We start from the raw sequence: 15,396 nt of genomic DNA on the forward strand, positions 1-15,396 counted from the left end.
AAGTAAGAAGAAGAGAGAGAGAGAGAGAGAGGAGAGAGAGAGAGAGAGAGAGAGAGAGAGAGAGAGAAATATATATATATATAAGAAAAGTTACAAGAATAACTAAATAGGTTGAATAACAATCTCACGTTTTATCTATATTTTTCTACTATCATCTAGTTGGCGCAATGTGGTCGGAAAATGAGTTTGGCCGAAAAACGAAGCGACACAACAAAGAAACAGTCGTAATTAGCAATCCAGCTAATTGCATCGAGTGCCGCGCTCGTTGGGGACTGCGTCACGACAAATTATTATGCGAAACGCGGCGAAATAGGAGGAATAAACTCGCCCAACGCGCAATTAGCCGGATCCATGAATTTTTCAAAAACGGACGGAATATCGTTCCAAGGGTGGCGCATATCGTGCACCGGAGTGCGGGCTTGAATCAGAGCGCGATAATATAATAAAAGTAACGATATTAATGGACGCATTATTAAAGCGGCTAAATTATTTGAGAGCCATTATTGCAGGAAATGCATTATACGTCGGGCGAACGTTTTGGGATTTCTCCCGATACATTCAGAATTTCCGACCGACGATCTCCGTAAATGTCAAGTCAGTGGGAATTACAAGTACAATCTCGCTCGAGTTTTCAAAATTATCTCGTAATATCACATTTTTCGTCAAGTTACATAAATATTAATTTATAATCAATTAATCATAGCAGATGCTATACAACGATAATGAATTTCAAATATTGCCTGCAGGTCATAAGCGTTATTACGCTTCCATCCATTAGGTATTTAGGATTTTAAACATCACGTACAATATATTGTATATTTTATCTATATTTATGTAATTTTCTAATGATACCTAATTGCAACATTAAAATTTATTATTTGACAATAAAATAAGAATTTGTTTGAAAGCTATGTATTATAAATAATTAATCTCAATGATAACATCTAGCTTATTACGAATATAAGAATATTTCAATATTCACTTTATTGATTTTGAGATATTAATATTTCTGTAATAACTCGTTCTATAAAATGCCTGTCGATGCCTTCGATTCCGCACTGTTCCGAGTATCCGATGCGATCTTTTCTCAGCAATCTCTGCATTAGGTTGGAAATCCCAGGACATCGTGCAAGTTTCATTTGCACGCAATGCATATACCGTTACACTCTCCGTATTTATCGGATTGATACCCGCGATGCGAGACATTCGTGATATGGATTGACGACAAAGTTATGTCATATTCATTTCATTTGCTTTTAGACTCTACATAATTCTAATTAATACTGATGTTTACTATTTATACGAATATTAGCATCATTTTACTTTCGTTACACTTTATTTACACTTATCGCGTATCTTATTTTTTTATTTTATAGAATAAAAAAAATGAAAAATAAATTGAACTTTAAAATCTTATTGATACGATAAAACTTTTTTTAGTTGCAATGTTAATTTTTATAATTGACAGATAGACGTTCCATATTTAATTTATCTTGTATGACCCAAATATTTCATCATTTTCTATAACTTCAAAGTTTAATTTAAATCATTTTGTAGTTTTATTTTTTTCTATTATTGTACATATTTTTATAAAGTACTTTCTATATATAAAATAGTTTCAAATATCTCACAATTTTTAAAGAGAAACAAGATAAAAATTTATAAACAAAAAGAATTCAATATGTTCTTTATAAAAGCTTTTTTAAAAGGATGAGTCATGTTAAAATAATTGTTATATTACAAAAACTTTTTTACGTTGTCGTTTTCTACACTGTCTATAAAGTAGAAAATAGAGCAGTTGCTGCATAAATAGTTAAATGTACATCGCACGAAACGTCATGCTCCAGCTCGGGTGGTCATAGATTCAAATCCCACGACAAATCTATCATCGTTATTAATCGCCATTGCAATATTACGAGCCTCGGTTATCTTAATGGTTGCCACTCGTGAATCTAATAACGTGATACTCGCAACTGCAATTTAGTAACTATTCAGTCGAAGATTGTAGCAATGGTCAGAACACGTCGTTCGCTTATCTTACACGTCATTCATCTCACTCCACGATTTATAACTCGTATACATATAATGCACACATTAATATTCAGAGCCAATCCAAATTATCGTCGGCATAATCATTATAATCATGCGCTACATAATTATCACAAATTGTAACGGGTTTCCAATTTATACAAAACTTGTCAACATCGAAAGTTCATCAAGATCATTTCCTGTAACTAATGATCTCCATGTTATAATTCGAAACGCGAGTTTTACCTCGTTTTACCTCTATATATCTATCTCATCGCGGTAGCAGAACGCGATAATTTGGCGAGAAAAATCAGTTAAGTACACTCTCCCGTAGTGTACTATAATTTACAGAATTATCGCAATAGTCATCCTTTTTCATTCTCACGACGTGGCGGTAGCGCGTTTGCTCGTGGATTGCGTCGCGCGTATTTCGAGATACGTAGAAAGTTTACTCGAGATAATCGTAATCTTGCCCAGACTTGCGCGTACACCGTTAAAACTTCGGCACAATTATCCTTCTACAAGTCTCCAAAGAGGGTTGGAGCTGACTCGACCAGGTTGTCCGGAACAACGCTGATACTATAGAAAGAAAAAGGGGCAGGAAAGAGAGAGAGAGAGAGAGAGCTGAGGGAAAATTAATAAAAATACCTCGAGGCCCGTACCCTCGATTAATTAAAACTTCGGACACCTCGGGGCGATCCATTGGTGGACTTATACTACTGTGCCCCGCCTGGAGATATACGTGCAAGCTAAGTTTCCCTCGCGAAAGAAGCGAAAGCGTGCCGATCACCTTTGAGACGAATTACGAAGAACTGCGGTCCGAGTTCCGCTGGAAATTCTCTTTATCATCCACGGTATTCGTGTTAGATGGCAGCGGGCGTCTTACGAAAAGGTAATTATCGGGAAATATTATATTGGCGCGAGTAATTCGAATGCGTCCGTGCGAGTAATTTAAATCCGATTTCCTCTTGAGAAAGATTTAACTCGGCGCTTAATTACTTAAATTCCTGTTCTTTACACTTAGAATAATGCGAAGGAGACTTTTGCGCGATTAAAGTATAGCGATCGTAAATATGAAATATGATTATTGAGAAAAGGAGAAATGGAATAATAGCCGTATCATTAAATTTTATTGAAAATTGTCTTCTTTCGTATCAAGTGCAATACCTCTCTTATCGAGAGATTATATATCGATTGCTTATATACATATTTCTACACACAAGAAAAATATTTGGTTGAAGATGGACGAATCAAAAAATTCTAATTATATCAATCCGAATTCCGGTTACAAGAATTCTAGTAGATTTAAGAGAATTCTGATTCGTTCATTTTCAACAAGAATTCTAATTAATCCAACTAGATATTTTAAAAACATTCAAGAAAACAAGTAGAAAAAAATCTCTTTTACATATAAATAATAAATTAAAATTAATTTCGATGATCAACTAACATAAACTCAAAGATTAATAATATATTTTTTGTAAATGTCATAAAAATAAAATACGATATGAAAATATGAGCTTATTTACAAGACTTTAATAATTTATTTGATTGTTGTACCTTTCCGAGATTTATTAACTAAATTTAAGCAAAAGAAATCATTGTGGCATGAATAGCTGACCATCACAGTGGTGTGTATGTGTGTGTGTGTGTGTGTGTGTGCGTGTGTGTGCGCGCGCGCAGCACGCACAACACACACACACACACACACACACACACACACACACACAAGATTTTCTGCCGGAGCACTTGAGACAACAATGAAAATGAGAAAGAGAAGCAAAGAGATAGAGCCGGAGGTATGGCTAACGAGCAGGATGTATCAATTAAAAGCCGGTTGGCACTCGGTTTGGAAAACACAGAGCACAAAGTACGGCGATAGAAAACCAGCTCGCGGGAATAGTCCGCTGTGCGTCCGCGGGCGAAACTCGATTAATTACGAGTTAGTCCGAGACTCTTTGACGATGTACGTCATCGCGCTTGCACCCATCAGACTATTCTCTTTTTCTCCTCTCGTTCTCTTTCTCTAGTTCTCTCTCTCTATTTATCTATCTATCTTTATTTCTCTGTTTCCGGTCTGTCACTTTGCGCGGATCACGTCTCGTAATTCATAAACCGCAGCGCGAATTGTCGATTCGACCGGAACTACTGGAAGCGCTAAAGCGCCACCACTGGTCACCGATCTCGGCGGCGATATCACTGTCCACGAGTACATCAAAGAAGAATAGAATAGAATGTAAAGAGAATATCATACACACAAAGCAGAGAAAGAAGAATTGATCGCACTGTGCAGATTCGAGAACGATGACGACTTTTTAAGCACAAAGGCATGAGAAGAGCACTTCTTGCGATTCACAAATTTTGCCGACTATTTCTCTTAGCACTGATTCTTTCTCGTTTTTAAACTGGAATGCTTTTTATGATTTGAATAATTTTTCAAAAATGTTAGCGTTTTATTTTTCATTAAAAAATTCCTCACTATTTATATTTTACGATTCAAAATGCATGCATACGACATAATTGTAATGCAACATGTATAATAATTAATTCTCGTCACGCTAAGTCCATCACGTTCGTATTTGAGCTTTGAATATTTGCCCGACACTGGAAGCGATTCCCGAGTTCACCAGCTGCGCCTGGCATTCAGCTAATAGTCGAGTTGCATTAGATTGCTGACATAACATGCTACGAACTCTACGAAACTCAATCATGGTAGAGCAAAATTTGTTAAATGAGTCCTGTTTTCTGAAGTTCTTCGCTATAAATGAATCGTTTATTTCCGGACGAGCGTGTGTACCAAGAGGTCAACTTTGCAACAGTAATCTATGCCGAAGCAAACGCTTTTCTTCTGTAACAATAGAAACTTTAACAAGGTACTCATTATAGTACTCATCCTTGTAATATCACGTAAAATAATGTACAAACCTTGTAGAGTATAATGACAATACTGTTGAAGTAGTTAGCACATCGTTCACGGAAGTTATTTTCCCTTGTAATATCAGTTTTTACTTTTACCAAGATTTACGTTAATTTAAAATTTAACGAGCACTTTCAACAATTTGTTATATTGTACAATATTTATTTTTTTATAGTCATTATAATATTTTCTTAATTTTCCTGAAGTGTTATCTTTATACAAGATAAAGACAAACCTGTAGTACACTGGACGAGAAGAGGAAGGTGATCTTTGTACAAAAGTCGAAACTGCAAAATAAACTTTTTTTGTCCGAGGCTTTATTTGAGCAATTTTTCTCTCTTAATAAAATAAAAAAATTAACTGTTTGTTTTCAGTTGTTTGTTTTCATCTTCTTTAATCCTTTATTTATTTATTTATTTTCATCTTCTTTAATCCTTCATGAAGTCATGTAAACGTAACGTAAACATGATAACATTTACAATATTTTGCCATTTGTTCATTATAAGTGCATATTTTGCAATTCCCAAACTTGATTTTCTCGAAAATAGAACCTCAGACGAAAAAAGTTTATTCTGCAATTTCAATTTATTTTTGCAAAGAATCATCACCTCCGTTTAGTTGTACTTAGGTTTAGTCCTGTCTATTACGTATATAAGATATAAATATACTATTAAATATACTATTAAATAATATAGATATGAATAAAATTACATTCATACAATGTGATAAAGAGATACAGATGTATTTGAGTGAAATAAATTAGATGACGCAGGCAATGTTTTACGGATATCTAAGAATCTTTGTTTCATTCACGTGCTCCGTTTTCCAATGTCGTTAACGAGCATAGTTTAAAATCATGAAAGTCACGCTTTTTTAACGAAGGTGCGGACACGAGAGAATGGCGAAACCAAAAGCATCGCGGTTTTTAGGTCGGAGATCAGGAGATCGTTTAAATCTGATAGGTCGTGTCACTGCAACGCGGTCCTTTGCTCATCCGTAGCTGGTTAACAAGCTTAGTTTAAACACTCGTTAGAGGCGTCTGATCGTCGTAATGAACAACCGAGCGCACAACCACGAGTGTAAGACACGCCGCACTCGGTGTGCGCGGTGCGAAGGCCATTTATGATGGAAACTAGCTGCAAGTGTATGTCTTGCGACATGGCGAATGTCATTAGATGCCACCACGGCGATGGCTAAGGCTGATAATATCATGCGGGAACACGCGTAACGTCGTTTAGAACGAGTACACCCGACTGCGTCGTTTTAACGCATACAAACCCGCGAGTTTGCCAATGGATTTACGTTTCGTAAAAATTTAAATAAATTATCATGTTAACAAATTCGACCACTAATGCGGTCGTCCATGGCGAATCAGTTTTAAGGACTGCAATATTTTCACATCGAATCTAAAGCTGTAACTTTGATCTCGTCCAATCGTCATAGCCAGAGAAGTTTTAACATGTGGATTAAATTAAAACATTACAGTTAACTTGTCCACGAGAAAATAGTTGAAAGTTAATAAAGGAAATAAAAGCACAAAGAAACTTTTTTCTGTAGACTAAATAGGCTTAATAGATTTCTGCTTAACAGACATAAAACTATAAAATATAAAATATAAAGATATAAAAAATTTATATCAGCTCATTCTTTTTTATTTGATTATCTTCTATTTTAAAGCACTTTATCCGCGAAATTTTTTATTCTGAAAAATATTTCCTATTTTATGTCTTCACCGTATAAAATATATAAAATGTGTGGTCCATATGGTCCGAATGGTGTTTCTGAACTATATATAACGTGAAAAAAGACAAATGTCTCCTTACTTGTCGACTCCCCTAGGTATCTATAGATAAATATGTATCCCGCGTGTTATAAGAAATAGTTTGAATGTTACAAGAGAATGCAAAAATTAACAAGCCCTATGCCGATGGCAGAACGAGAAGTTTAATTTATTGCTAGAGCGATAGGCGTAACTTTTTTCAGGGTGAAGCCCTTGAGTATTAATGTTAAATTGTCCGTAACCGTCCGGATTAAATTGAAGCGGCCTTTTTGCTTAGCTGGATTGTAAATGTACAGGGCCGTGCGCCTTTTTACGTGGCAATTCCATCCAATCCGCCATTCAAGTAGAAAACTTTAATCTCCTACGCAAATGTACTGAAAATCGCTGATGAAGTTGCAAAGCTCGATGAGTGCTATTGGGAAATTATCTTTCACGTGCTTTCGCAAAAAAATCTCGATTAATGGAATCTATTTCAATTATTTTGTTTTTTATCTCATACACGATTCTCAATACTGCATATCCGCTTGAAAACATTACCGAATGGTCGGAAATGCCGTGTTTTCATTTACTCAAAAGGAGATTTTTAATTGAAAAAAATGTGCGATAGAAACAAAGTTTCTAAGACAAAATTAAGAGTAATCGTATACAAATAAAATATTTTGTAAAAAATCAAATTTTAAGCAATTAAAATAAGTAATAAACTATATTCTTTTGTTAACTTTTAGATAAAGTTTGCTTTAATCTTAATATTTGATTATCGAGATATATTAAAAAAGAATAAGGATTTTTTCGAGATTTATGCATTTTTGACTTTTATACAATTTTGCACTATTAAAGTGCGATTTGAATTAATATGCAAACTTTATATAATCCAATAATTACAATATTCACACTCACGTAATTTTATTGCTATAGCAAACATTTAAATATTATTCAGAAAGAAATATTAATATTGTTTTTTATACATTTATATTTATCAATAAAAATACTGTTGAGCGTTATCAGTTGTTGTATTTACTCACGATAAAAGCATAAAGTAAAACTCAAATCATTAATATGTTATTAGTAAACAATAGTTATTTGTTTCTGCTAATAATCGTAATGTTACAAAGAATTTGTAACATCATTAAAAAGCACCGTTCAATATCCACATTATTTGCCCCACTATGCCAACTGATTTAACCGATGCATCATGATCGCGTTTTTTCTTCCTCAGCTTCTTCTTTCTCATTCGATTACTTTCCACGTAAAAGCAAAAAGTTTATCCACGCATGAGTGTGGTTAAGATTAAGAGAACGGTGCAATTGCAATTACTGACGAAGTTGCAATGTGGCTGGGCAGACGAAACAACAACAAGGACAACGACGATGACCAACGCTATTTGTGTTCCTGGTAAGCCAGAACTTCCGGAACAACACAGAGAACGCGGGAAAGAAATTCGAATGGTTAAACAGAGCAATCGGCCCAGAGAGGTTTCGTCGGAAAATTGCCGTCATTAATCCTGGCGCCTTTAATTAGAGAAGCGTGACAAACGTCGGAAATTTTTATCTGAATCGAGCCTGTTCGTTCGCGGCATCCTCGTGGGGACAATTTTTTCGCCGTATTTCACTATCAGGTTCCCCACGAGGATCCTTCTCACTCTGGCGCCGCCACGAGGCGACCACTTAAAGGGCCATGCATTTATCGCGGGACCTGTATCACCTCGACCTAAATTACGGCACGTAAATGCACCACTCTTTTATTGTTCTTCTATCCGCACACATTTGGAATCCGCGAGATTTTCGTGCACGACATTGAGTGTGCTTGACAAGTCGGAGACTCGCAATTCGAAATATATCGTATTATAGAGTACTTATATCATATTATAGAGTAAATAGAATATACATACAGTAAAGATGCACAATAGGCAAGATATTTCTATTGCTATTTCTACTTTTCGATTCTATTGATATTTCTATTGCGGATTCCTGACGTTGTATTTTTTGACAGTATCAGAGAATCGTGACATTTTTGGAGATTTTTACGTATTTGCTTTTGCCAATGAACGTTTTTTCGGACATGCATTTTAAACAGGAAAGCTTGCAAGAATATCGAATACTTTCTAACATTTCCATATGTTATATTTATACGTCGTTATTTCGAATGGTCGCAATGCAAAATAGAGAAAAAATTATTTTTTAAATAAAATTGTATAACATAATGCCTTTAATAGAATTATAAAATATCATATTCTTTAATTAATTCCATATTAAACATTATTTAATGGAATAATATAATAATTATTCTATATAAACATTATATAAAATTATATGTTATAATTTTAATTTTATATAGGGTGTTTTACTATATTATTATATTCCATATATTCAATATTATATATTACTATGTTCTACGTTCTCTACCAATACTTGAAAAAACGATAATGACTTTTTTTGAAAAAAAAAAAAAAAGTATTGAAATTAATGACCGAATATAATAATTCGCGTATATATAAAATATGATACTTTTTATATGCTATTATTTAAGATGTTGTTTTGTTGAATATCGATCTTGGAAATGCCAATATAATACATTATCTATCTACGTGATTTCACAAAAACAGTATGTTGTTATTGGATAATTTAAATTGTTCTCTACTCTGACTCCATATTGAATGTATAAAAGAAGTACGGCGAATTGCATAGTAAATATGCGTACATAATATAAATGAAACATAAAGCGATTACTGTATTAATATCCAAAAAATATAAAATAATTAATTTTTAAATAAGAAAAATTACATGACCCCTGTATAATTTTCATATTTCTCATTAATCTAATTTTTAAAGAATTATTTACTGATATATTTTAACTGCACAAAAACGTGAATTTTTAATTCTGGAGTACAATGTTAACCACCTACACGTCATCTGTTTGGCCTCACAAAGGCGTCCTTTATCAAGTTAGCTCTTTTGTGTCATCGTTCATAGCAGAAACTTCTTTCTTAACCGCTTTTTATGAGATGCTGATGAAGTAAAATTTTATTAAAACGATGATAATCGTTAAGACCGTGCTACCGGCTGTCAGACCGTGGTAATATAATGGCTATGCATGCCATATTCCCAGGATGCGCCTTAAGTACGACGTAAAAAGTATTTAAAATCTCTTTTCCCGAAGGGATGCTTTCCGTTAGAAAAGATAATTAAAAATCCATTCTTCTAATCGTATATTCTCTCAAGATTCAATCAGTCATTCAATCTTGAATAGAATATGAATGGTTAACTATATAAAACGAAATAGCACCGTTATGACCTTTTATATACCTCTGAAAGGTTTATTTAAATGAATCTGCATGAAAATTCACTCGTCCAGTAATAAGCGTGAAGCCGCTTTTATATTCTCTGCAAGAAACGCCATCTTTCTGCTAAGAATCTCTCAATTACTACAATAGTATACAAAGAAAATATTGCTATGGAGATTATTTCAATTTCCATAAAAGTATGCGAAGTTAATAAAATCCGGAACGAATTTTCCGCGTAGTTCTGTACAATATAACTGTCAGCATATCCAGTATATCCCGAAAGATTTAAGTCCTCCTCTGACAACCTCGCGTCCTTTTGTTCGTAAAGAGCGGAACCCAATAACCGTGAAAGGAGATTAAGCTTAACAAAGTGTCCTCGAGTTTACCAAAGCAACGAGTTAAGCGGAATCCCCAACTCGTTGTTGAGGCTACCCAAGACGGGACTTTAGCAAACTCGCGAACTCGTTAACAGGCGAGAGGGGCCTGTTGACCACGGCGACCTCGATTTGCGAACCGAATACCGCGATGCATTTTTGCGACTTCGAGCCTCAAGCTTTTAATCGAATAAGTTTCGCACCTAAGAGTCAAAGTATGAAAATGAGATTTTGAGCTTCTTGTGTTGTTCCGTTATAAAATTCACTAGCTTCTCGAGCCAAAGCTTCTCTCTTTTCCGTAGTTTCATATTTAAAAAACAAACAGATAAAATTTTAAGACACAAGAAATTCAACTCGAAAGCAAAATAACTCTTCATTATGTTATTCTGAATAAACTTTGTTTAAACAAGATTTTTAGCTTAAAAATCACTGTTGTGCTAATATACATTACATTTGCACTACTTTCGAATTCTAAATTTTCTGATATCTTAATTTTTTTTATAATTATATTTTTATAATTATGCAGGGACTTTAAGCTAAAAATATATACATTCAAAATTTAAATAGGTATGCATTTCTCAAAAGAACTGAAGGATCGACAGTGAGAGATTATAGCAAATCCTGAAGAGACATACTTCCGTTCATGATGAGTTCCTTAACAAGCAGAGATCCTATAGCACTCTTGCACGTTGCGGTTTTGACTCCAAAAATTGCAGAACTCATCGGACGGATTCTGACTGTGTGTGTCGCAGACTCGTCAATGAGATTACCGTTAACTTCGACTGAGGTAGCCCGTAGAAGTTGCTTCGCTAGAAACTTGCCCCTTATTGACGAGGATAACTCTTGTGGGCTCAGCTACGAAACGAGATTATCGTTAACCCCTGTAGTTAACCGATAAAATAAATCGATTCCGGTCGAAATCCTCTCTTTGCCGACCTACCGCAAGTTTAAATTACAATGTATCCATAGTTTTTCCACCATTTCTTTCATTTCTTTCATTTCTTTAGTTTTATTCTACGTTTTTATCGAAGAACATTTTTATGTATTTAAGACAACAAGATCAAAATCATAGATCTGTGATAAATTACATTAACTATTATATAATTGTAATCAAGAAGATATAAAATTTTAAAAAATATATATAAAAAATATAAATTTTTTAAAAAATAAGATATAAAATTTTATAACAAATTTTCAGAATATTTATATATTGTTTTAATTTAATGTCTAATTTACTTATTTAAATAACTTATTTTCAAAATAAGATTTATAAAATTTTGGATTTTCGTAAGCTTTCTTATGTAAAAAGTAAGTTTCTTTCTTTTATTTCCCAAGTATGGACTTGTCAGCAATTTTATCATTTAAGATATAAAAATTTATTATACGCATATAAATGCAATTTATCTCTCAAATATAACTTTGTTATATATTGAAATTTGATGTTCTGTTTGATGATATATCCTCGAGAGAGAAGACATGTAAAGCGTGCAGGAAACTAGAATATGAATCCGCTTGTTCATCATTATTACATAACGTTGAATAATCAGAAAGTACAATATGCTTATGACAAAGCGAACAGTTTCCCAAAGACATATGTACGTAATTCCATATACATTTGTAGACTGTATCTGCCAGATAACGATGAAAATAAATAAGAGAACATATTAGATCTAATTTAGATTTAGCGATATTTATCTACAAGAAAAATATGTATAATTATCGCTTTCAAATTAATGCTCCAGTACAAAACTGAAATTATCTAAAAATTATACATAATACGCAGAAAAATAATTTTTTTATATTATTTACATGATCTCTAATCTGATAATTAGTACGTTTAGATTTAGTTAAAATAAGCTCTCATCATAACACACTTTACAAATTACTTTTCAGGATTAAATTGTTTAAACGATAAATAAAAAGATAGTTATGCCAATTTTAATTTCGCGTAGTACACGCGACGGAATCACGCGATAAAATTAAATTCTGACTATACAATAGATTGTATGAAACTTTTCTTCGTGACATTCGTGTCGACGTCGACGGTCACATGTAGCGATGAATTTGTCTCAAGGAGTTGATGGTTTTATCATACATAAAGGAGATTTTCTTCTTCAAAAGAGAGCATAAGTGTTATATGTTGTTGCACGATGTATAACATGCGCGGTTGCGTCTGCGTCGAGAAATCTTCCTTTTATTGCGTCGAAAGATGGAAGCTTGCATGAGAGGCCAGACTGGTCAGAGTTTAGTGTGTAATAATAGAAGAACGGGAAGACAAGTATGAGAGCTAGGGAAAGAGAAGGAGAGAGAACATACACAACTCCAATTTCCATATTATAATTAATTTCTCACTTAGCCAGCGGGCCGCATTAATTATATGTCCCCGACGAACGCTCGGGCTATTCATACATATCTAATTAGTTTGGCCTCGTGCACGGAACTTATAAAGTACGCCAAGCTTTCGCCAGTATAAACTTTCAACGGCCAGTCGACATGCGAGGCCTCATAATTCGTTAGTATTGCTCTTATTCTAACTAATTATTTTATGAATTTTAATGAAAGACACTAAGAATCTTCCAAGTTGAAAAAGTTCACTCAATTGAATATTTATTTCACATGTAAACGACGAAAGAGATTTTTAAATAAATATTTGTAATAAATAAAGAGTAGACAATCAAAATAAAAAATATATCACGTCCTTTTTATCCGGACAAAAGTGCGTTCAAAGATTTAAAACAGAAAATACAAGCCAAAGCGGAAACAGGATATAAAAGATCCTTTAGCATCGATAAAAAAAAATATATTCATACGACTCAAAGCGAATTGACTGCGTCCTAGAGAGCCCCGCGGTATATAAAATGAGAGACGGAAAATTACTCTCTCGGGGTAGAAGAAGTGTCACTCTTGTCGACGCGATCATCAAACTTCTCGAGAGAACTTCGCGAAAGTGAAGTATGGAAATTTAAAGCAACTATATATAGGGTCGCTGTGCGATCTTCGCAACTTTCGCCGTCGATTTTCAGTTGTGGGTGGGCGACAGGTAATTGCGATCTCGATATGTTTCGAAGTTCACCGTTGAAGTTAGCGCGAATCGTTCTTCCGCTCTCGTTTCTCTATGCCTCACTCTTTTCACTGGCTTTGAACGTTAATCTTGATATTCATTTCGCCAGCAAGCGGTATACGAATAAATTTAAAAAAAGTTCCGTGCTCACGCGCGGCAATTTCCACGAGTGGTTTACCCTCCCGACGTTCCGCCATCACCACGGCCGGTTTCCGTATCATAAATTGGTGAAAGGAAGCGTCCTTGCACTGAAATGCGTTTCTGTGGCCATTTTACCGAATTGTACTTGGCGATTCGTTGTGCATGCACATATGTATGTATGGAAAAATGCAATGCGGAAAGATACAAACGCTCGCACCGGAAAGAAAAACACATTCGTGTTCTCCAACGGACTCGACACACGGAAAAGTTTTACTAACGTAAAAATTTAGTTTGTTACAAATACGAAAAAATTTTGTTGGACTATCAAAATAATTATGTAGGATGTCAAGTTGGTTACTAGAATATCAAAACTTTTTGCAATATTCCTCATTATGCTTAAGCGTTCTACATACTTGATTGCTTTCCTGATTCTTCCAACTAACCAATTCTGATGGACAAGGAAAATTTTTTAATCTTTGAACAATGAGATGCTGGCCTTTAACTTCTGCATACTTTCACATGAGTAAAATACGTTACCTTGCTTTGTTTTGTCGCTTTACTTGTTCATTTAATTTTATTCCACTGAAAATGACTTTAAAATAAATTGAAATTCAAAAAATTCATAGTTTTTGATCACTGTACTTAGAATCTGATAATATTTTAGCAAAATAAGTGATCAATTATTAAAGGTTTATAATTTAAATATTTGCGCACTAATTACCGCACTTGATTCCCATTAAACATTTTTTTTACTTTTTTCTTACTTTAAACACTGAATATTTTTATCTTATTTGTTGTCCTACATAATTATTTAATATCCAACAAAATTATTTTCCGATCTATCTATTAGTATCTAGTTAAATTTTTAGATACTTCAAAATTGTCCTTTGCATGTTTGAATTTCTCTGTAATCAACTCGTTTTTTCTACAGACCCTTTCACTAGAGAATCAAATGACCTTTCTTCGACAGGTATTATTTACGTAGTTAAATCAGGTTTTAGTGTAGTAACTAAGCTGAACTCGTATTTGTCAATATCTAGTTAACCGTCACTCACATAGGTAGTTCAAAATTCGGTCAAACTACTAAGTACGTGTACTCTAAATAATTAGTTTGCATAACGCCAATGTATGGACAAGTCAAACAGCAAAACAACAAATAATTTCGTTACCGTATCAAAACATTTTTGCATATAATTTATATTCGTTACGAGAAAAAGATGATAAATATCATTTCTTCTTGTGTATATATCTTATATATCTAATATTTTTAAATTTCGGGGAATATGTTTGTACTCACTCGGATGCTCAGGTTCATCGCTGTTCGCATCGTTATCGAAAGAAGTAGTTCCTTTCGACTGTGCATTGACGAGCGTCGATATCTCGATGCACGTCACCACTATCAATATCCGCAGCATACTGACGAACGTCTCTTAGCGATTTCACCCTCGTACCATCCTAACGTAGTACGCGTTTCATTCGATTCTCAGACAATAACCTGTCAATAAATAATTATTGTTAATAAAAGAAAAGTGAAACAAACTATATTTATAAAACTATATAAATTCTATTTCTGGTCGCAGATCTTGACACTTAATAATTCATATTCATATTCATAGACTACAAATTTTTTTTAGATTATACATTTTTTAATTCTATAAACTGCGCACCAATTTGGTTTGAAACGCAATCATAGACCAGTTTTCCATTCTTATTAAATCATCTTAAATAATATTCTAAGATGCTAGTGCAATTCTGTGATTGGTTCATGATATTTTAAGACTGTATTATAGATCTAGAAGATCTGAAATATAAGAA

General features: G+C 33.8%; 1 protein-coding gene across 1 annotated transcript in view; it reads right to left on the bottom strand.

The window, feature by feature from the left end:
• The window catches only part of LOC105623959 (protein turtle-like), a 247,436-nt gene extending 232,440 nt beyond the window's left edge, over positions 1 to 14,996 (bottom strand). The window contains exon 1 of the mRNA XM_012205328.1: positions 14,879 to 14,996. Coding sequence (XP_012060718.1) covers positions 14,879 to 14,996 — 118 coding nt within the window. The remainder of the gene's footprint in view (positions 1 to 14,878) is intronic.
• Positions 14,997 to 15,396: the final 400 nt, after the last annotated feature.

Source organism: Atta cephalotes, assembly GCF_000143395.1.
Source record: "Atta cephalotes unplaced genomic scaffold scaffold00068, whole genome shotgun sequence".
Classification (NCBI taxonomy): Eukaryota; Metazoa; Arthropoda; class Insecta; order Hymenoptera; family Formicidae; genus Atta; species Atta cephalotes.